Source organism: Cupressus sempervirens, chromosome 8 (assembly GCF_028749045.1).
Source record: "Cupressus sempervirens isolate cs-2001-9-10 chromosome 8, ASM2874904v1, whole genome shotgun sequence".
Classification (NCBI taxonomy): Eukaryota; Viridiplantae; Streptophyta; class Pinopsida; order Cupressales; family Cupressaceae; genus Cupressus; species Cupressus sempervirens.
Genome location: NC_143125.1, coordinates 428328401 through 428350742, shown reverse-complemented (window position 1 = coordinate 428350742; position 22342 = coordinate 428328401). Strand labels below are relative to the sequence as shown.

Sequence of the window (22342 nt, the reverse complement as noted above, 5' to 3'; positions counted from 1 at the left end):
ATTTAGTTGCATCACAATCAGGTCATTTCATTGTTACTCTCTAACCATTGTAGCAGTGATCTAAAATCTCTTAACAGAGTTGGTTTAACAGCCAGTTGTAAATCCTCTAACAAGGTGGCAATTCCATTGAATTGTTTTAAGACCTCTTGCAAGGCCACTCCTAGCAAGGTGATTAAATCCCCTAATAGGGTCACACCTAACAGTGTGTTTTGCAACCTTTAACAGGGTTGGCTCCTAATAGGGTTCAATTCAGGAGACTGAAAAATAGTAACTAGTTACATTGGTGGTTTTTCCCAAATTGGGTTTCCACATTAAATCCTGGTGTCTCGTGTGTTCATGTTATTTCTCTTATGCTTGCAAATTAATTACTATTAATGTTTTAAGATTTTCTAAAAGTAATTCACACTCTACATTTACCAAGTTACAACATTTTCTATGTGTTTACCAAGTAACAACAACAATAAGTTTTCTCAGTCTAAATTTTATTGTTGACATCTAAGGGATCTGGGATTTAGTTTAGTGGTAACTGATTCACCCCCCTCTTAGTTACTCCTATATTTCCAACATATTTCTCATTCATTCAATTAGGAACCATGGCCGCTTGGACAATCAACCCCTTCATTCTCACCGCCAAACGCACACTGCTTCCTCCCTCCATTGCACTGACTCAAACAACTTATCAAAGTTTTCCAAACTCAAAGTCTCTCTCTCCCCCCCTAGGTGAGGAAGTGTCAAATAACTTATTCTAACATCATTATTTCAATTACTACATACATACAGATAATGATTTTGCAACTCAATGGACCAAGGCTGCATGCAATTTCCCATCCCAGAGTCTTAAAACTTATTTAGAAATAATTGAGATTGTTCTTTTACATCTATGTGAAAATCGTATAGTCTTTTACTCACCTTCAAGTATTTGAGTTTCGTCATTTCATCTCTGCAGTGTTTAACAACCTATTAGATTATGTGGTAATCTACTATAATTTAATTGTACAGATAACTTTCAAAATAATGAAAAACAAACTTATTGTGAAGGTTTTAGAAAATTGTATATAATATGCCCATGTTGATTCTCATGCAATAGTTAGTAACATCAGTTATCGAGGTTTGCTTGCAAGTTTTTAGAAAGAATGGAAAACCGATTTGGAAGTACACTAATCTATTTGAAAATTCCCATCCTTTTAAACCAAAATAATCGCTAAAGCAAATGGGCTCTTACCAATCTTAATGTGTCCCATCTCAAGTAGCTCCTTTATTGTCATTTCGATATCATCCTTATAGCTCCTTGGATGCATGTGGGGAGTAATAATCATCCTCAAGCTCAATCACATGCTCCATGCTCCTATTCGATGGTCACAAAATTTCCTAAGAAAGGTCTATTGTAACAAAATGTTGAGTTGAGTAAAAACCTTACACGTCAAAATATTGAAATAAGGCAATGAATTTATGAAGTGCTTGGAGTGTTCACACTGCCTAAATTAATGCAGGTCACCCAAGATCAATATTCCATGAGAAGAAAGGTTATGGGAGGCATTATAAGAATGGGTATAGAGAGTGGGAAACAGGGGTGATCTAGTGTAAACAAGTTCTAGTGCTCCACTTCAGCTCTGTGTGACTTGTTCCTATGCAACATAGCCTCCAATATTTCAAAGTAAGATTGAAGGAGTTTTTATGAGCAAGAAAAGACACACCTCAATACTACTAAAGCCTGAATTTAATATGATTATAATGCAACCATTTATGGACAAGTCAAAAAATTCAACAAGATGTTAGACTTAAACTCGGGACCTTTTTATCAGACAAAGGCAAAATTTGAGAAGATCAAAGGCCAAATAAAGTTTATCAGGAAGAATATATTCCATTCTAAAACTTCACCACATATGTTTTTACCGATTTTATGGTTAGTTAAGAGCATTTTAAAACTACAACTGAACATAAATTTAGGCATTTGCAAGCAGAAGAACTTGGTTCCCTGTTTTTGCAATAAATAATAGATTGATCCATGTTTGAAGCTAAGGTTTTATTGTAACGAATGTCACTATGAAAGCCATAGGCAGCCTGCAATGGCGTATGACACCACAAATCGAAACGAAAATAGGGAACCTAATCGTCTCCTCTACAAGGAAATATGAAATACACAATTCCAAGAACACTAAAATATGAACTAAATCATATTCGTCGACAATCCACAAACATGCATACTATGTAGTATTGGACATAAATTCACATGCAACAAAACTATCTTATAGACGACAATTACTACTATAGATACATATTAACCCACAAACTCTTTTCAAGATTTAGATGTTGGTATTCACTTGACAAGAAATTATCACCCCAGTAAATATCTAAAATAGATTATGCAAAGCAAAATTGTAAGGCCATATTTTGCAAGACGAACAAAACGAAGACTCCCAAGTTTAGCAAAAATTAATTCAAAATTTGCAATGTCAGAGGAACATACCTTTAAGAAGCACAATTTATTTGGAATGTCCTCTATAATATACAAGATGACAAGGAGTCATTCAAAGTTAGCAAAAGACTATGCTCATATTAAAAAAATGTTCACAGAGAAAACATAGTAGCTAGAACTTGATAAAATCACTCTAAGGTTGAACATACTTATTTTCTAAATCTGGGAGAAGAAATAGAAAGATAGTGATGTTACTATCAAGATTCCCTCTGACAATAGAAAGATAGTAAACAAATAACATTTTTAGAGGAAACTTGCCTTTGTGCCTATTTGGATGACAGAGAAGTGAACTTGAAATCGCACATTGAATTCTATAAAGTTGTAGATGAGGGGAAATCGAAATAGTCAGATATCAACAGAAAAAAATCCACTTACGTATCAATTATAAAATTGCCAAATGAAGCCATACTACATTTATCCCCAAATTTTGGGGTCAACAACCACAGTAAAGACCAAAAAGAGATGTCAGTTCCCAAAATGAAATATTTTGCTAGATTTTCTCCAGCTTCGTTGATGGAACCCATAAGTGAGGAAAAGACATTTCCAATGCACAAAGTGTAAAGAGTTAAATTGATCAACTATATCAAAGGCAATTATTGTACAAGCTACATTGAATGTAGGCACTGTTTTTTAAATAAAGAAACATTGAATGTACTGCAAAATATCAGGGGCAACAATAAATCTAGTGTACTTATTTTGCAGATCTATAGGTAGTGCATAATTGAAATTAAAAACACCACACTGTTACTCTTTTTCTAGACATTAAAATTTCAACTCTACATTATTTCAGATGATTCAAAAAATACTGGAATCCCTAGTGTTCACAACGCAAACCAAACCAATGAGAAATTGATATTAAACAAATTTCATAAAATACAAAAACCATTACAGATAAAAAAAATTATGAAATAGGATAGATAAATAGATAAAATTTTAACGTCCACGAGGCTAAAAATAGCCTAAGTTTCCAACATTTAAATAAAGCTTTCTGATTGGTCAATACTAATTCAAAAATAGCATCCTGCCATAACTATTAATAATTTGTTGTGCTTAAAGAGTGATAGACGGTAAAATTTCCTCCTTCCCCTTTCTCCATTGCACATTCCATACCCTACGTCACCTGCAAGCCGCCCACAAATTAGTAAAGGTGAAGAAAGTACGTCGTTAGACAAAAGCTCAAGCAGGGAGAGATGTATGCTCGCCACGTGTTCAGATGAGAGGAGCACAACACAGATTATATGGCGTTGAGCGTGTTGCCAGACAAGTTTTACTTTGTACGCCCTTAGATTATCTGCTACCTGAAAACGGGCTCCACCATCCTCCATTAAAATACTACCAAATAAATTTCCTTTCAATTTCACCTCTCAATCTCTACGGACGCCGATCAATCATGCTGCTCTTCTCACACCAAAATCAATTCCTTCTCAGGTTGTGGGATCGAATCACTTAATAGATAATATGAGCTGGTGTGTCAAGCAAGATACGACCTGGGAGCTACAAGATCTTACAGAAAACTACTGAATGGGATAATATAATAACTGAAAAAAATTGAAAAGAAAAGAGGAACGATTTGCAACTATGACAGGTGTGGAAAATATGAAGAAGAAGCTTGGGATTTTGTTCGATCCTGACGCGTCTCTAGATCCTTGTGCTTCTTACAAGGTATTTCATTTCTTACTTTTCATCTCATACATAGAGAAGATGAAAGGTAAAAACTATCGGGAAACGGAAAATATTGTAAATATTTTCTTGAGAAGCTTAGATCAGGAAACCCCATCCCGTATTAGGAGGTAATGATTACAAGGTTGTTCCATAAGATCAATAATATCATCGAAACACCTCTGAAGCAATCACTATGGGGTTTATGATCGGGTATGTTGAAATGAGACAGAATCACATTTTAATTTGTAATTCTCAACTAGCAATACATTACCTTCGATACTCGTAGTGGCGATAGCTTCACTTATTCACAACTTGAGATGTTTTGAATTTGCTACAATATTTCAAATGTGCCTGTAGACGTGAGATATTAGTTTGGAATGAGTGTTCCCGCCTGTTTGAGATTAGGAACTGTGGTGGCAGCTAAGTTGATGTCTCTTGGCCAGGTTAGTGACATGAACTAGGTTGTATTAGATTAGTTAGCCTTACTAGCTCCACATCAATCCGTTAGACAACGATCCCGAGAAAAATAGAAAGTACGGGAAAAATATTCAGCTTGCAGGCAACGATGTTCATTTGCTAGTGCCACTTTTCCGGCAAGCAGCTGGATCCTTAGTGTGCCGCTTCTGTAGCTTCTTAAATATTAACGTTTCTTTAAAGTTTCATTCCATGATGGTCTCTCTCTGGCGTGATGTATCTGTAGATTCAGTCAAGTATGGTAATTTAAGATAAAGTTATTGTGATCCCTTGCAATAAATGAAAATAATCATTCTAATATGCTACATTATCAATATATCTGTTTTTGCTCACTTCATCTACAGCTAAGTTTGTTGCTTGAAATGCAACTTGTCATATTTTCCTTCAATTAGGTAGCAAATCCTCTTAGAAAAGGTTGAAAATTTGATCAAATTCAAGTTTAATCACTTTAAGTCACTTCGAAGCTGCAAATATGTGAAGCAATAGATTCCTTAAAGTAATTTCCAGCAAAAACCTTATTAGTCAATGAAAAATGGCCCTTAAAGTGCTGTATTACTTTTTTGAAACATATTTTGGGTACATGTTCTTTCCTCCTCAGTGTTACTGACCAGAGATGGCTCATAATTTTTTCTATCATTGCTTCGTCTTTAACTGGAATCAGTGTTACTGCAAATATAAAATAGAAGATTGGTGTAATGGGTATTAAGGATGTGTTAGCGCATAGCTGCCCCATGGTAAGATACTGCTTTTCATTCTTAGAACCATCATAGGCATGACCACTTTGAGGCTTGAATATACTTATACTCAACATTGACAGAGGGAGACATATACAATATACCATGGTCACACAATGCAGAGGTCTCACCGTACATATTACATGACACTATTATGTAAAACAGAGATGAGACCTAAATATGCTTGCAAGCCATCGAGAAACGTAATCCCCCTGTTAAGTTTCTTTTTTAAAGTCATCATCATGTTGCAGGCTACTGTGTGTGCATCTGATGTTGCCTAGAATCTTCATGGCCTCTTTGTGTAGATGCTTTCCAAAGGTGACTAGAGGAGTTGCTACCTCTCAGGATATTTTCTCAGGCCATTGGATTTCTAAGCAATCCCCTGTAATGTCCCCAAATTATAAATGCCCAATTTTTGCCTCAATCACAAATTTTAATCAAACCAAAAATAGGGTTAGAGAATCCTTTCACTTTGATTGAGACCCTGCAAACAAGTTGGGAACCATTTGTAATCGCAATTTAACAAATAGATCTCTTTAATTAGAAATAAACACATACTAGAATTATAGATCCAATCACAAGATTTCTTAAATCAATTAAGGAAGGCTCAACCATAGAAAATGATAGGGTGACTGGGTAGGGTGCCCTAGAGATCCTCTACTCTAGGCCCATGAGTGATCTACTGTCCCTCCTAGCCTCATTTGGCCCATGCCATCTATAGGAGGTGTCCTATAACTGTTTCCCTCAATCTTGCCACATCTATCCTACTTCCCATGATTGGATTCACTTACCATGATAGAGTGTATGAGGAGCATTCACAATAGTGTGCCTTGGAAGTCCACCCTTTCTAAGCCCAAAGGCAATACCCTTTGTACACCTTTGGCCCCATGGGACTCCACGGTCTTATACAATGAGTTGGCATACCTAGAAAATGATCCCATCATTGTTCCCCTACATGTAATTCCCTAGTTTCTTTTTCATGGCTGGTTACAGCAGTCAGACATAATAAATATGCATAACATCTTATATCCCAATCATATATTTCCTATGTCCATATATTAAACCAATCGTAGATAGTAATACACCCCAAATCAGCAATATATCTATTATGGTATGTTAGATAATCATAAACAGTAATGCATATTAATTCAGAAACATGCAGATGTGCACACTATTATTCCATTATGTATGGAAATACTTACCACATTCAATATGTTTATTGTACTTGCAAGTATTATTGCTTTCCTTGTGATTCTATTTTCTCTTATTCATCTTAACAGTGTTCTCTTAAAATCTGAATCATGTTCTTTTATTGTTGCTCCTCCTTTTTTGCTTGGTATGAAATCTCTTTTATAATTAGTTAGGGAAAGGGTTACCACTTTTCATTGTTGCTTTTGAGAATAATATATCATTCCCCAAATTGCTCTACCTTGGATGGCCCCCTCAAATGAAACATTTTCCCCTTTATATCTTCCAATGTGGGAAAGAGTAACGCCTCTTCATCATGGCTACCCTTGGCATAGGTCCAACATTCCACAATTACCACCGTTTGGATGAGTCACAACCCTTAATCATTTATGCTTTTGAAAGAATCACAACTCTTCATAATTGTCCCTCTTTCAAAGAGTTACAAACTTTTATTATTACCAGCCTTTCGAAGAGCCACAACGGTTCATAAACTATTGCCTTCTGAAGGAGTCACTTCCTTATTTTTTTCTTATTTCTTTTTCCTCTTTCTCTTTTTTTTTTTCTTTTCTATTAATTCTTTCTTTCTTCGCACCTTCCATTTTCTCTTCCTTCCTCTCCCCCCTTTTCAAATGAAGTTCTCTTCTCCTTTTTTATATGTTTCATGCCTTTTGAACTTTAATCAACTTATCTAAATTTAATTATGTTATATTTTAATTTAAAATTTTTTTTTAATTCTTTTATATTTTAATTTTATTATTAAATCCTATTTCAAAAAAGGGGGGACATTACATCTCCTCCTTGAGATGGCAGCTTATATCACTTGTGCTGCTTTACACTTTGCAGTTGACTACAATATAAGCTTCCTCCATCATGTCTGATTTTTGATTAGAACTCCTTTACAGTGTTGTTCATGATGCATGCAGTTTTGTGGGAAATTTTACTCTCCACTTTCTTTCATTGGCTTCTATCTGAACTCCTTTATCCCCCAGTCTCAATATTCGATCATGCTAGCAATGCTTCTGATTATGTCCTGCTCCTTGATGCCTTTATCTTGTACAGACACTGACACTACCAGTGATGAAGTGTCTGGAATAATATTCATTATCATTCAATTTAAAAGGCACTTGTCCTGAGAAGTAAGCGTCTTCACGAAGAAGTAGTGGCAGAGATAATTGAAATCATTTGTACCATCCTCAATGTTTGGCTCTCTTGGTTTTTTTAATTATCATTTTCATTCCTGTATGTGGCTTTGCTACCAAAAATATCAATGAATCAAATTTTTTAAACTTCCAAGCAATATTAGTCAATATAAATTGCCTCTTTAATCGTAAACTTGTAACCCATCATTATAGCCTTCAGTGGCCAAAATGTGAGGCAATTAAGGATGGCCTGTCCATTGTTGGTCAAAGAGGTCCTACAAGTGATTGTATTTTCATGCAATGATATTTACCTAAACTGGGAAGTCCTAAAGTTGGCACTCTTTTTATTTCTCATTATGAACCACAATTTTGAAAAGATTATGACATAACCAATGATGGATTGGATAAGACACTTGATGGTGCCTAGGTTGGCAAGCAGCATTGCACTAGCTAGGCATCACTCCACACATCCTACCTCCTTATTTAAGCTGCTTCCACTCTATATTGCCTCCTTCGATCAGTTCTTGAATCTAAACCATGCACACAATAAAGGGAGTGGCATTCATCAGATGTCCTGACCCTTCCCCTTTCCTACAATATCTGCTATATTTTATAACATGACTAGTGATGATATTGCAATCACTCATCTAGGGAAAGCTAAGGGGACCAATCTCACAATTCCATTATGGGGACCAATTTCACACTTCTGCTCTCCATTCTTGCCTTCTCAACTTGACTCCTTTAATGGATCTCCATATTGGACTTATGCATTTGGTTTAGTGTGAGATGCTGATAATTATTTTTTATTTTCTAGGTTTCGGCTGGTGGAACAGTGAACCTACTCAGTAGATCATGTGGAGAATACAACATCAATGAACTTGGTTTACAGAAAAGAACTTCAGCAGGCATGGAAGATGATGATAGTAATGAGAAGACATATCAGTGTGCCTCACATGAGATGTGCATATTTGGTACAATTGGGTGTGGTGCGAGTAGTGTTGTACGCAAGGCGATCCACATACCAACTCATAGAATTTTAGCACTCAAGAAAATAAATATCTTTGAGAAGGTTTGTATATTTATGCGCTTGTTCATCATGGCATTAGCTTTGAACGTTATATTTTTTGGTTTACAGCTTTGATGTAAAATGGGATATTTGTATATTTTTGTTTAGAAAATTTCAGTCAACCTTGGAATTCTGAATGGGAAGCACTGTTTGCAAATAATCTAAATTCTAAGTTCTATCTCAACACCACTGAAAGATCATTTGTTATCTATAAACTATTGCTGTAAAACAGCTTAGACCAGTCAATTTCTATCCATAACATTGGTTCTTTGCACGATATAACTTTTTCAATGTAAATATGCTCCTTTATTTAGTTTTATAATGTTCATGAGATGCAACCCTTTAATGGTGCTGCTGTTTAAACTTATGATTAATGTTCAATATGCCTTGTAACACGTGCTTTTCTAACAATGTTGTGTCTGATCAGATATCTAAGCTGCCTTAAAATTAGAGGTTTATAGTTTATTTGTAATGGGATTGCTTATTGCAGAAGTAGAAAGGCATATATATTTGTGACAGATCCAGAATGTAGCAATAACAAAATAGCAGCTTAAATGCACAAATATAAGCAGAACAGAGGAGTTCGACACAAGTTGACTGAAGTGAGAGTAGAACACTTGATTATTAGCCTGAGATACTTCAGGGAGCTATGCACAAAAATCTTACAACAAAACAAAATTCACAATATGATGCTTAATATCTACCCACCACTTCCTATATATGGCATTATTGGGCAATGCTCACCTATTAGTCCCAATGAGGCCAATACCAATAAAGTTTTGAGATCTAGTAATCTGTAATTGGATCTGGTTTGGTACTCTGTGGCATTGGCTTTGGATGTGAATCTCTGTTGCAAGGCCAAGAACACCTGTCCTTTGGAGTCAAAGGTTGAATATTTTGGCATCTCATATTCTTCTCAGAAAGTTTCTCAAATTCAAAAAATAAAATAAAAATGGCATCACATTTCCGGTTTGTATGAGGAAGTTATGGCTTTGAGAAGTTACTGCTGAGGTGCAAGAGCTCAGTTAGCAGCTGAAATGCTTTTGGCACATTTTATTGTAATATCCCACTGGATATTTTCCCTTTTACTCACAAAATATTATTAGAAATTACCAGATTAAAATGGATCCAAATTTGTTGTTACATTTCAATGTTCAGCAGTACAAGTAAATAGTAACCAACAAGAATGTGAACTTTTCCAAGGTGAATATTACATTCAAAATATCAGTAGATTATCAATCTGCTTCAATCGTACAAACAGTAAATAACAGTTAGATTGGAGAATACAAAGTGAAGTTCAAGCATAAGTGAGACACCTTATATGATGTCTCGATGGACAATGGGTTTCGTCCACCATCAAATGCTTCTTCGATTGTTTGTAGTTGCACACTAGTGACTCCACATGAAAATGTAAGAGTAAAGTATTAACTTAATCGTGTTTATTAAGTTATCTTTATTCCCTTCTTAAGATTTCACTTTTATGGATTAGTGACATTTAATAATTATATTAATTATTAAATGTTTACCTATTAGAGTTTCTTTATGGTTGCACGATCTTCTTTTATAAAGATGGATCCATTGTACATTTTTTTCATTCTATTCTTTGATAATATAATCTCTCTCATATCTTTAGAGAACAAACCCTTGCTTTTTTATTCCATTCTTCCCTATGACAGGTTATCTTTGCATGCAGGTGATCTTGGCTCCTTGAAGTTGGTTTGACAACTTCTACATGGTATCAAAGTGTGGACTTGTTGTAGCTTGTTCTAGTTTGACTGAAGAAGTCAAAGTAATGGGGGTTTGATTGGGAAGATCAAGGTTTTAAGAGTTTTTTGTTGAAAGATAGGGTTACCCTTTTTCTATGCACTTTGGGATTAAATGGTCCTCGTTGTTGGGTTCGTTGCACTAGAAAGCTCCTATTTCCACATAAAGTTTGTCCATTTTGGCCACAGTTGACCTCTAAGGCAAAATTATTTTGCTTGAATGTTGTACGACCTTGGACACACTGTACGAGACACAAAAAATATATTAGAAAACAAAGAAAAAATGTTTAAAAAAAAATGCAGCACGCTATATAAAGAGGCATCGCTAGGCGGCCACCCAATGCTACTTAGTGACCACCCAACGACCACTATCTCCTTGCCACCAGCTTGCCGCCATTGTCCAACGTCAACCCCTTGGTCGTTCATGTGATCAGGGGCTGAAGACATCTAGCCCTTGAGGGCTTAAAACCCTTGCGTGTGCCTTTTGGAGGTGTCTTTGTTAAAACAGGTATATCTTGCTCATACAGACTCTATTTTTTGCAAACGAGATATCGTTGGAAAATGGGTTATGAGCCCATCACATTGAAGCAGGTTATTTTGAGAATGTTTTCAGTTTGGTTGCCCTTTTATACAGTCAAAGTCATACGAGTTTTTTGCACTTTAGGGGTATATTTTGCTCATCTTTGCTCCATTTTTCAAAACAAATAGGCGTTAGAAAGCTCTTCTCATGCTCTATTCAGATCCTCTATTAATTTCTCCTAGAAATATACTAAGTACACAATGAATTGATCCAAGCACTTTTTTGTGTTTACTGCTTTTAAATTTCAAAATTTGTACCAGGGTTTGGTTTTTCGTGTAGGGGGTGTTTTTTCCTTGTTTTCTGTCATTTACATCAAAAAACTAGAAAACTCTTCATAAAACACAAAAACAATGGTGGACATATCTTCTATTGAGCCTCTTACACCACACAATTATCATCTTTGGAAAGCACATATGACAAGACTTCTCATGTCACAAAAGATATTGTCTTGCTTGGATGAGGTTTAGCCTCAGTTAACACATCCTTTTGAGGTTTTACAATACAAAAAAAAAAAAGGATGAAGCCATGCGCTTAATATCTCTACATATTACCGACAGTTTGCTATTTCACCTAGATGGTTCTTTAACTCTGTGGGCTATGTGGTTGAAGTTTGAGACTCTTTTTGGCACCATCAATGAATTTTATACACTTCAAATTAAGGTTGTGTAATGTCCCCTCGTCACTTGCAAAATAATTGTTAGAATCATAATAATGACAAATCTCACTATACTACTCTACCCTCTATCATAATCCTAACCTTAAAGACGTCTCTAGATTGGGTTTCTTAGCCCTTAGCTATTCAAACGTCTCCTAGAGAGTGCACCCTTTAAGGTTTACATATGCATATGTTGACATTATCATAATATTCTGGCCATTAACCATTTCTCATCTGGCCATTCATAGAGGGTTACTCATCTCTCGCACTGACATGTTAGCCATTCATACGAGGATCTCACTTCTTGCACTGCACTATGAGGTTCCTTTCATATGGGGTTGTGCTAATCTCTTGCACTGGCACAATAGCCATTCTTATGAGGATTGTATTAACCACTCGCATTGTTATTATGGGATTCAATCTAGCCATTCAAATAAGATGAGCTCAAACTCTACACTGACATGTGAGCATTCTTATAGAGATGAGCACGGTCTGACACTGGCACTATCGAAGTTTTTGATTAATTCCCTCCATTAGAAATTATACCACTATCGTACTACCCTTAATTATTACATTTAATAATGTCTAATCATTAAATCTCATTATTGAATTAGAATATTATACTTATATATACCTATATTTCATATTTAAATACTTATATTAGTTGTGCTAGGGACTATAAATAATATCAAAGAGACTAAACAATATATTATTAGACTTGCCTTTGGTGGGGACGGGTATCTTGGTGGGGTCGGGCACCCATGCCTTTAATTACCTTTCTTCTCTAAATGGTTTTGGTGCTAGACTTCATATGATGCTGTAATTATTCCACCATGCGATGACACAGTTACGTGGCAACTTTGATATTGGAGTTGTCCTTATGTGACAAAGTAAGGTAGATTAATGTCCTTAAAGATTATGCTTCTGTCTATTGCGTTAGGGTCTTCACCTTATGTGGCAGGTGGAGATAGGGTTTTCACTCCTGTCTCTATCCTTTCTTCATGAATTGGTACCCAACGTACTATACAATCTTGGCATGAAGTTAGTGCGCTATGTCCTTGACGTTCTTGTCCACTTGTACGTGCATTTGACAATGCACCCCTATCTGACTAGGTGCCGACCACTGCAACTAGTTTATTGGATGTGTACTGCCACTGATGCCTGAGATTCTTTGATTCCACCAATCATTCCATGCCTAGACTCCAGAGTGTATTCCCCACTTTATACGTGGATCAGGATAATAAAATAATAGGTGTATCCCTTTAAATAATATTAGAATATATAATCAAAGGATTATAATGTATTTTACTTAATATCTTTTATTTATATTCTTATTCATTCTATTATATTGAATAGTAAAAAGTTATATAAATAGAAATCCATTCTATTTATAAATATTAAGAACATCTTCTATTTATATGAAGATATTTATTAGGGATTTTATTATTCAACAATATTATCAGCAATACATTCAATATTGTTATTGAATAATATTTACAAGGCATATATTTATATTTAAAATTACATATATTTTGAAGATATTCATATTAGTCATATGTCAAAATGGGGTCATGACAGGTTGAGTTGACTTCTTTAGTACTTGATGCTTTTCCCTCCATTGAGAATTTTCTGATGAAGTCCAAATCTATCAGATCACTTTTGCAGGGTTGTAAGATAAAGACTAATACAAAGGGCATTTACCTGATTCTTTCCAAGCTTCAAGGTCTTTTTTAGATTTCCTCTTCTATATTTTTTTCCACCATGGATGGCTTTGGGTCCTAGATTTATCATGCCTACTTTTGGGGTATTTTGTGATCATTTGAGTTGTGAGCAAGCCAAACTCTCATAGTTGGATTCTCTTATAGCATCAAAGAACCAAGCATTGGTGGCTTAGACATCTACAGAGACTAGTTTTAGTTGGCAGTGAGAGTTACTCCAAGTGACCTCCAAAAGTCTGATTCAAAACCATAATTCACTCCTAAGAGGATAAGTCTTTGAAGCTTGGTGAGTCTTCTTCCAAGACTAAGAAGAAATCAGGTGATCCTTGTAGTTTTTGTGGAAAGGTAGGACATCCAATTTCCAAGTGTTGGAAACGATTAGAGGCTTTAGAGGAAGCTATGCAACAAGATAGCCACCTCCTCCTTCCACAGGAAAAAGGCCATGCTTGTTCCGCACGAACTTTGCCTTCCACTTCTAAATGGATCATTGATTTGGCGTTTTGCACCATATGACACACTCACATGATTTGGTCACCTCACTTGCTCATAGTGACACTTCACAAATTGCAATTTTTGACTCAACAAAACTTTCAGTTACAGGTTTTGGTATTGTTTCATTGGATGGTGGTTCTCCTCAGGATGTTCTCTTAGTTCTTGACATTTTAACGAACCTCCTTTCCATTTAGCATATTTTCCATTTTGGCTTTAGTAAAATAGTTGAGTTCTCACCACATGATGTGGTTGTTCGAGACCTCCATGATCATGATTTGGTTGTGGCTACTGGGAGTGTTGATTCTGTGTCTCGCTTATAAAGGTTTAATGCCTTTGAGAGTTTAGATAGTTTAAGTGTTTCTCTTGTTGCACATGTAGACTCGGCAAGCAAGCTTCGACATTAGTGTTTTGGCATAGATAATGTTTGTTGTAGATGTGTTCTTGGTAAGCATCATCAAGATTCCTTTCCTATGAGAAGAGCCACATGTGCTAAGAAACCCTTGGAGTTGGTCCATAGCGATCTCATGTCCTTTTTGACTCCTTTTTCAGGTGCCCAATATTCTCTCACATTCATTGATGACTTCTCTGAGGCATACATGGGTGTACTTTATTAAGTACAAGCTTGATGTCTTTGATTCATTTCGAATCTTTAAGACATTTGTTGAGAAACAATTGGGACTTTCTATTAGAAGGATACACACAGATAATGGGGGGGGGGGGTATGTGAATTAGGCTTTCAGAGATTTTTGCACTAAGCATTATTTGGTGCATCGGTTGACAATACCTCACACTCCTCAACATAATAATGTTGCCGAGAGGAAGAACAAAACCTTACGTGAGATGGCCAATTGTATGATACAGTCTTGAGATATGTAATCTTCTTTCTGGGCTGAGGCAGTGAATTATGCCAACTATTTTTAGAATCAGATGCCTCATAAGGCACTACGACATGACTCCTAAGGAGGCTTGGTCCCATGTTAAGCCTGATGTTTCTACATTCCGAGTTTTTGGTAGTGAGGCTTGGGCATTTATTCTAGATGTTTAGAGGAAAGCCATGGAGAGGAAGAGTTGATCACTCATATTTGTTGGCCATTGTCAGGATGTGAAGGTGTACATGTTGTTTAATCTTAATTCCAGAGAGGTTTCAGCGAGATGTCCTATTTTGTAACATACACTTTTCCAGGGTCTAATTAAACAACTAACATACTCCAAGAAATATAGTTATCACTTCATCTTCATAGGAAGTTAGTTAAATCAGTTTTGTTCATATGAAAGGGAATGACGGTTAAAATCAGTGAAACAAAATTTCTTAACGAAGAGCTGAAAACACCATCAATGAAAATTATTATAGAAGTTAAAAACTATGTACCATGAAATTTGAGATTGAAATCAAAACTAGGGATGCTTCTGCAACCACCTGGGTTAGTCCACAAATACTACTATAACAATATCACATGATGAAATACCATCTAAAAACCGCTATCTCAAAATCAAATGATGATTACTATTAAATACTATTATATTTAAAATTAGGGCATCATATACCACTATATCAATTAGGGCGTCGATTACCATTGAATCATTTAGGGCTTTTAGTTACCACGGTATCACTTAGGGCTTCCGATAACACTAATACAAATAGGGCTTCCGATATTACTGATTTAAATAGGGCTTCCAATACCACTGTATCATTTAGGGTTCCAGTTACCACTGAATCAATTAGGGCTTCAGATTCCTTTCCTTCTGATTACTTAACTGTGGCAGTAACTCAAGATTAGAAAATATGCTCATATTCGATATTCATATAAATGGAAAACAAACCATAAATCTATATCTCGCATCTAGGTGTAAAATAACTATAACTATGAAATAACTCAATTAATCTTACCTTCTTGCATATATATCATAAATTTGATATTACCTGTTTCCGACAAACAATTTAATGTACAACTTATCTTTGTCTGTTGTTCGTCTGACAACTTAGAGAGAGGTGAAACATTGTGAGGGGCTTAACCATCCAACCTAGGACCAAATCTTATCCCCACACAATCTCAAAAGAGAATGACCCTCCCTGCCCGGAACAGACAGGGGTCATCTTGCCATACACTGGGCATCCTGATAATTAACACACCATACGACTTGGCAGTAGGAGATTACATCGACTGGATTATGCATGAGCTAATATTTATTCATTATTTAGATATTCGAATATGATTTCATTATCGGTTCTTGCAGGTTAACTCCACCTCTTCACCATTCTATGGCTTCTATGCTAGGTGAATCCTAGGTGCTTGAAAGATTATGATCATCCTATTATTATTTACACTTCTCCACCATTTCCATGGCTTCTTTGCCGGTGAATTCCTCGGTGTTGCAAATATTCTGATTTTGCTCAGAAAATTGTGATAGCATGTGCATTGATGTTGATTCATGCAATTCAATTAAGTTTTCTATCATTCAAATTCATAAATGAGATAATCTCAAGGATACTCGTTGTAAATCAGAAAGGATCTCAATGCATTACAGGGAAAAGTAACAGCAAGATACCAAAGTTTATCTTAGTCTGCATGTAAATCTGACTAAGGGTGGATAGAAGGGAGTTATGCTCTTGAATTCATAGTTAATCTGAGTCTATTTGCTTATACTGTATGGCAGCAATATTAAAATCAGTGGTAATTCTGAACTATGAATGGCATTATTTCTTTGATATCTTATTCAGCAAAAAAAAAAAGAAAAGCCAACTACAATCGGGCTTACACTTAGCAGAGAAAGTAAGACACATGACCTGCGATTTTATGTGGCTCTTCCTTTTGCAGCCAGAACTCTTGTTCACTTGCTAGTTGCTAATACAGTCACCGTAGAAACTAAAGAAAAGAAATGGGAAGTTAGGTAAGAGAAATATTGAAGGTATCCGGCTGTAAACATCCAAAATCGGCCTAGAATTATTCGCAGCAGACAGAGAAAGGAGGGAATAGGAGAATGGAAAGAGGAATGATCTCCAAAATTGAATCATGGCATTCTTAATGGTTGGCCGAGTCTCCTCGGCTACCATCAGTTATCAAGATGACCATTCGAATACATCATAAATTCAAATTTGAAAATGAGAGAAATAAAGAGGGGAAAAAAAAAAAGGTTGGAAGAGAAGTTGGAAAAATTATATGACAACTCAAATTGCCAAATATTAAATTGACTTATCTTTGCCAAGTGTTAATCGATTAAAAGAAAGAATATTAAATTGGAAAGAATAGAGTTGGAAGATTATAGTTCGAATATTATAATTCAAATGTTATTATAATTCGAATATTATTATAATCTTATATGTACATGTAAACTTCACCTTATTAAATTATAATGGTGCCAAATCATTTTTATATTATATGCACGTATTTAAATATTTATTAAAATAATATGATGAAAGATAAATTAAAATCCTTTGAGATACGTTTTATATTTTAACCCAATTATTTTCTCAATTTATTTATTAAAATAGCTCATGCGGGTCCCACAGATGTATCCTGTTTCAAGTTGCTAGGTCCTCAACCCATTTGCTCAATGATGGTGATGCTTCTGCCTAATTCTTTTCTGACAATGCTTCCACCCCTTCGACATGCTTCCTACAAGAAAATTCTCCAAAATAAACTATTTAATTATAAATAATCACAACGGTTAACCATCTTCTTAATTCCATGAATTCGTGATTAACAATCAACTAACATGTTATATTCACTTGAAATCATAACGACCAACTATCTTACCATTTCACCAGATTATAACAAATTAAATTGCCGACTGACTTCATGTGAACCTTAACGGCTATATTTCAAATTAGGTCAAAAATTGGGATGTAACATATTTGATGAAGACTACCCTTAGATGGATTCTCCATCATTAGCTTCTCCCTTATTGCTTAGTACTTCCACTTTCCGTCTTGAAGATTCTACATCTCTTGAGGATTATACAGATAATGAACCTCCTTTTTCACCTCCACCAGATACTCAACATTTGCCCAAGTGCGCCCGTGTTACTATTGAGGTAGTTGGACCTTTGATGGTGGGAAAGTGAGTTAGAACTCCATCTTCAGCAATTGCTTGGACAAAACCAGTGACAATGCAAAACCAAAACAACTTCACAAAATGAAAACAAAATGATCAAAACCCCTATTACCAACACACAAAATCAAGAAAACATGTAATTCAAGGAATACACGGGTCATAGTATGGATCTTGAGCTTCTAACTACCTACTGTCACCAATAACAAAGAAATTACATCCAAATTGTTTCAAAATGCTGATTGCAAAAACACTCAATCTGTACAATGAGCATCCAACCTTGTCCATAGGTCTTGACATGCCTTATATAGGGTGGTTGGGTGGTTATATGCCCCTTAGGACTCATCCCCATCGAAATGCAACTTCCTTGTCAATGTTGCTCAAACAACTTTTAAAAGTTGCAAAGTTGCACAATGCAACTTTTACATCATTTTAGCAACTTTTCCCCAACTTAGTCGAATGACCTCCATTTCTTCTCAAACTTAACCACAAACCTCAACTAAGGTAAAAACCTCACCCTAACCCTTCCCAGACCCTATTGATTTCATGATTATGTCATCATCTTGCCTTGGGCCAATCCAAGGGCTTTACAACTTGCTAGCCCCTAATTGCACCTAGTAAAAGGCTCTAAGACCCTATGAACAAAATCCCTATTGTATTACTACTATGGTCAACATGACCTTATATCCAAAATGCCCTAAGGTTCACACCCACACAACAAAAACATGAAACATTAGATTGCCTAGGTAATCCCTAGGTTCTCCCGCAACATTCTCTCCCTTTGCACAACTTTCAAGGAACATCAGGAGAAATCAGAGACATATCAATGCCAAGCTTTTTAAAATTTGCTTCCTCTACCCATGTAGCTTCAGCTTTTGGTTTTCCTTTCCATTGGATTAGGTGCTCCATGTAGATCTTGTGCCTAGTAGACTTCCTTACCCTGGATTCCAAGATCCTTTCAGCTTGTTGCTTCACCTTGGGAGGTAAGACTATAGTATTGACATCTTCCAGTATCTCTGTGCTATTCTGGCTTACCTCTAACAATGGCCCCTTGTATTTGACCAAATCAACCACATAGAACACTGGTGAAATGTTCAGATCTATAGGAAGCTCTACCTTGTAGGCATTCTGTCCATATTTTGCTAACACCTTACATGGACCCACTCTCTTCATTTGCAACTTTGTTGGCACTCCTTTCTGTAGGCCAGATTTGTTTAGGTGGACCATAACAGAGTCTCCCACTTCAAACTGTATGTCCTTCCTTGACATATCTACCTTGGTCTTCAATTTGTGAGTAGCCTCTGTTATAGTCTTCTTCACTTGTTCTTGTACCTCTTTCACGGTCTGAGAAAAATCCTCTGCATGCCCACTTCTATACTGCATAGCTCTGAGATCCTTGAGTTCACACACACCTCTTGGGTGCATACCATACACAATCTCAAAAGGACTTCTCCCTGTTGTCCTATTCACACTATCATTTTAGGCATATTCAGCTTGATGGATGATCAAATCCCATGCCTATCCAAACTCCTTGGTTAGGCATCTGAGAAGGTTACCCAACACTCTATTGACCACCTTAGTTTGACCATCAGTTTGTGGATGGTAAGATAAACCAAATGATAGATTAGTACCTAGCCTGCTCCATAGAGTCTTCCAAAAGTGACTAATAAACTTCACATCTTTGTTAGAGACTATGCTTAGGGGTAATTCATGGATTCTTATAATCTCTTTAAAAAACAAATGAGCAATGTAGCTAGCATCACGAGTGGTTTTACAAGGGATAATATGACTCATCTTGCTAAACCTATCTACCAACATATAAATATTGTCCAACCTTGTTTTAGTCTTAGTAAAACCTACCACAAAGTCCATGCTAATGCACTCCCATGGCCTATTAGGAATATGTAGGGGTTGGTACAAACCTGCATTACTGGCTCCCCCTTTCGCTTTCATCACACCACACATTGCTCTACATACTTTCTGACATCTCTTGGCAACTTGGGCCAATAGTAGAACCTCTGAACCAACTCGAGTGTTTTATTAATACGAAAATGACCACTACGACTACCATTTTGCTTCTCTTGAATGAGGTTCTTTCTCATTTAACCTTGAGGAACACATAACTAATTCCCCTTAAACAACAATCCACTTTGCAAAGTATATTAAGGGAGATGACTATGAAAATGATTTTGAAAATCAGAACATACCTAATATGCTTCAGAGAAGTCTTCATCAACCTTGTAGAGATCCTTGAAACTTTCTATGTCGATGCTCTGTAATTGAACCACTTGTACTGTCAACATTCTTTTGCTTAGTGCATTTGCCACCTTATTTAGTTGTCCTTTTTTGTGCTTAATAGTAAATGTGAAAGCTTGTAGTATTTCATCCACTTTAAGTAGTGTTACACCAGTATAGGGGTACTTTGGGACATTGGGGCGAGTTTCCGGGATGCGGGGAAAATGTGCCTCATTTTTGGGATGATGGGGGGTGGCTAGGGGATAGCGGTAAGGGAAGGATGGGCCAGAGAGGGGTGTTGTATAGTGTTCATATAGGACTTGAAATGCTAGTTATGAAATGATGTTTCAGTAGCTCACTAGAACATACCAAATTAAAATACTTGAACATAGAAAAATTGCAACATGAATTAGAACCATTGACATTCAACATAGTAATGCATTACATACCCAATAGTAACATTCAAAAATCAAAATTCAAATAGAAATTCAAGTACACATCCCAGTGGTGACATGGTTGTGGAATGGTAGAGGTGGTGGTGCTTGGGTACTCAAGTACCTGGTGCGGGGACATCTCGGGGACGGGTAGGGGGGTGCGAGTCTCTAGGTTACATTGACTTTTAAGTGTCTATTGCTCAACTTCTCCTCGGTGTCAATGTAGCTAAGTGCTTGGTTATTAGTAAACACCACAAATTCCTTAGGTAGGAGATAATGTCTCCACTTCCTCAATGACTGCACTAGAGCATACAATTCCAAGTCATAAGAAGAGTACTTGTTGGCCTCATTGAGCTTCTCACTGAAGAAATCTATGGGTCTGCCTTCTTGATTTAGTACTCCTACTGCAACTCCACTTGCATCACACTCCAAAGTGAATAGTTTGTCAAAACTAGGTAACAATAGGATAGGTTGGGTAGCCACTTCTTGTTTCAATCTTTCGAGGGATCTTCCTACCTCAAGAGTCTATTTGAATTTGGTCTTCAATCCACCTTTGATGGTGTCTAACACTGGTGCACAAATACCACTAAAGTTCCCAATAAACTTTCTAGAAAATTGAGCTAACCCATAGAAACTCCTCACCTCTATCCCTGTGGTTGGTGTTGGCCAATTCAAGATGGCGGCCACCTTGCTTGGGTCCATCTTCAATGAACCTTGTGATACTATAAATCCTAGGTATACAAGTTCTTGCTTGAGGAATTCACACTTTTCCAAGCTAATAGACAACTTCTCTTCTTGCAATCTTTTGAGCACAATCTCCAAGTGTTTCATATGTTCCTCCTTGGTTTTGCTAAAGATGAGTATGTCATCTAGGTATACTACTACAAACCTGCCAATGTAGTCCTTAAGCACTTCATTCATTAACCTCATGAATGTGCTAGGGGCATTTGTAAGTCCAAATAGCATAACTCTACACTCATACAACCCTTCTGTGGTCTTGAATGTTGTTTTCCACTCATCTCCTTCTTGGATCCTAATCTGATGGTAGCCACTTTTTAAATCCAACTTAGTGAAATACCTAGATCCTCCTATACAATCCATCAAATCCTCAATCTTAGGTATAGGAAACCTATATCTGATTGTGATCCTATTAATAGCCCTAGAATCAGTGCAAAGTCTCCACTTACCACCTTTCTTGGATGCCAATACCACTGGTACTGCACAAGGACTAATGCTCTTTATTAATCTGTGGTCTACTAACTCCTGTTCTTGCCTAGCCATTTCTTGGTTTTGTTGTGGAGTGAGCTTGTAGGCCGCTTTGTTAGGTAATGAGGCTCCTGGGATAAAGTCAATCTTATGACTAATAGCCCTTTTTAGGGGTTATGTTGCAGGTATCCCATCACTAATAATGTCTCTGTACTCACCAAGCAAATTTTGCACCTCCTCTGCTATAGGTGTTGGCATGGTCTTCTCTTCTTCCTCAGGTTGTACCATGATAGCATATCCTATCCTTCACTACCTTGTTGTAGGATGTTGACAAACTCCTTGCGACTGCTCAACAAAACACTAGGAGCCTTTGATTGTGGTTCTTTATCCTACATCAGTGATTGTATTTTGAATGTCCTATCATCCTAAAAAAAAATGGTATTCTCCTTCCTATCATAGATGACACCTCTG

The 22342-nt window shown here is 36.4% G+C and overlaps 1 protein-coding gene across 1 annotated transcript in view; it reads left to right on the top strand.

Moving 5' to 3' along the window:
- The first annotated feature begins 3749 nt into the window (after nucleotides 1-3749).
- MKK3 (mitogen-activated protein kinase kinase 3) overlaps nucleotides 3750-22342 on the top strand; it is a 137927-nt gene continuing 119334 nt past the window's right edge. Inside the window, exons 1-2 of the mRNA XM_089797986.1 lie at nucleotides 3750-4138; nucleotides 8488-8742. Coding sequence (XP_089654112.1) covers nucleotides 4055-4138; nucleotides 8488-8742 — 339 coding nt within the window. The 5' untranslated portion in view covers nucleotides 3750-4054. The remainder of the gene's footprint in view (nucleotides 4139-8487; nucleotides 8743-22342) is intronic.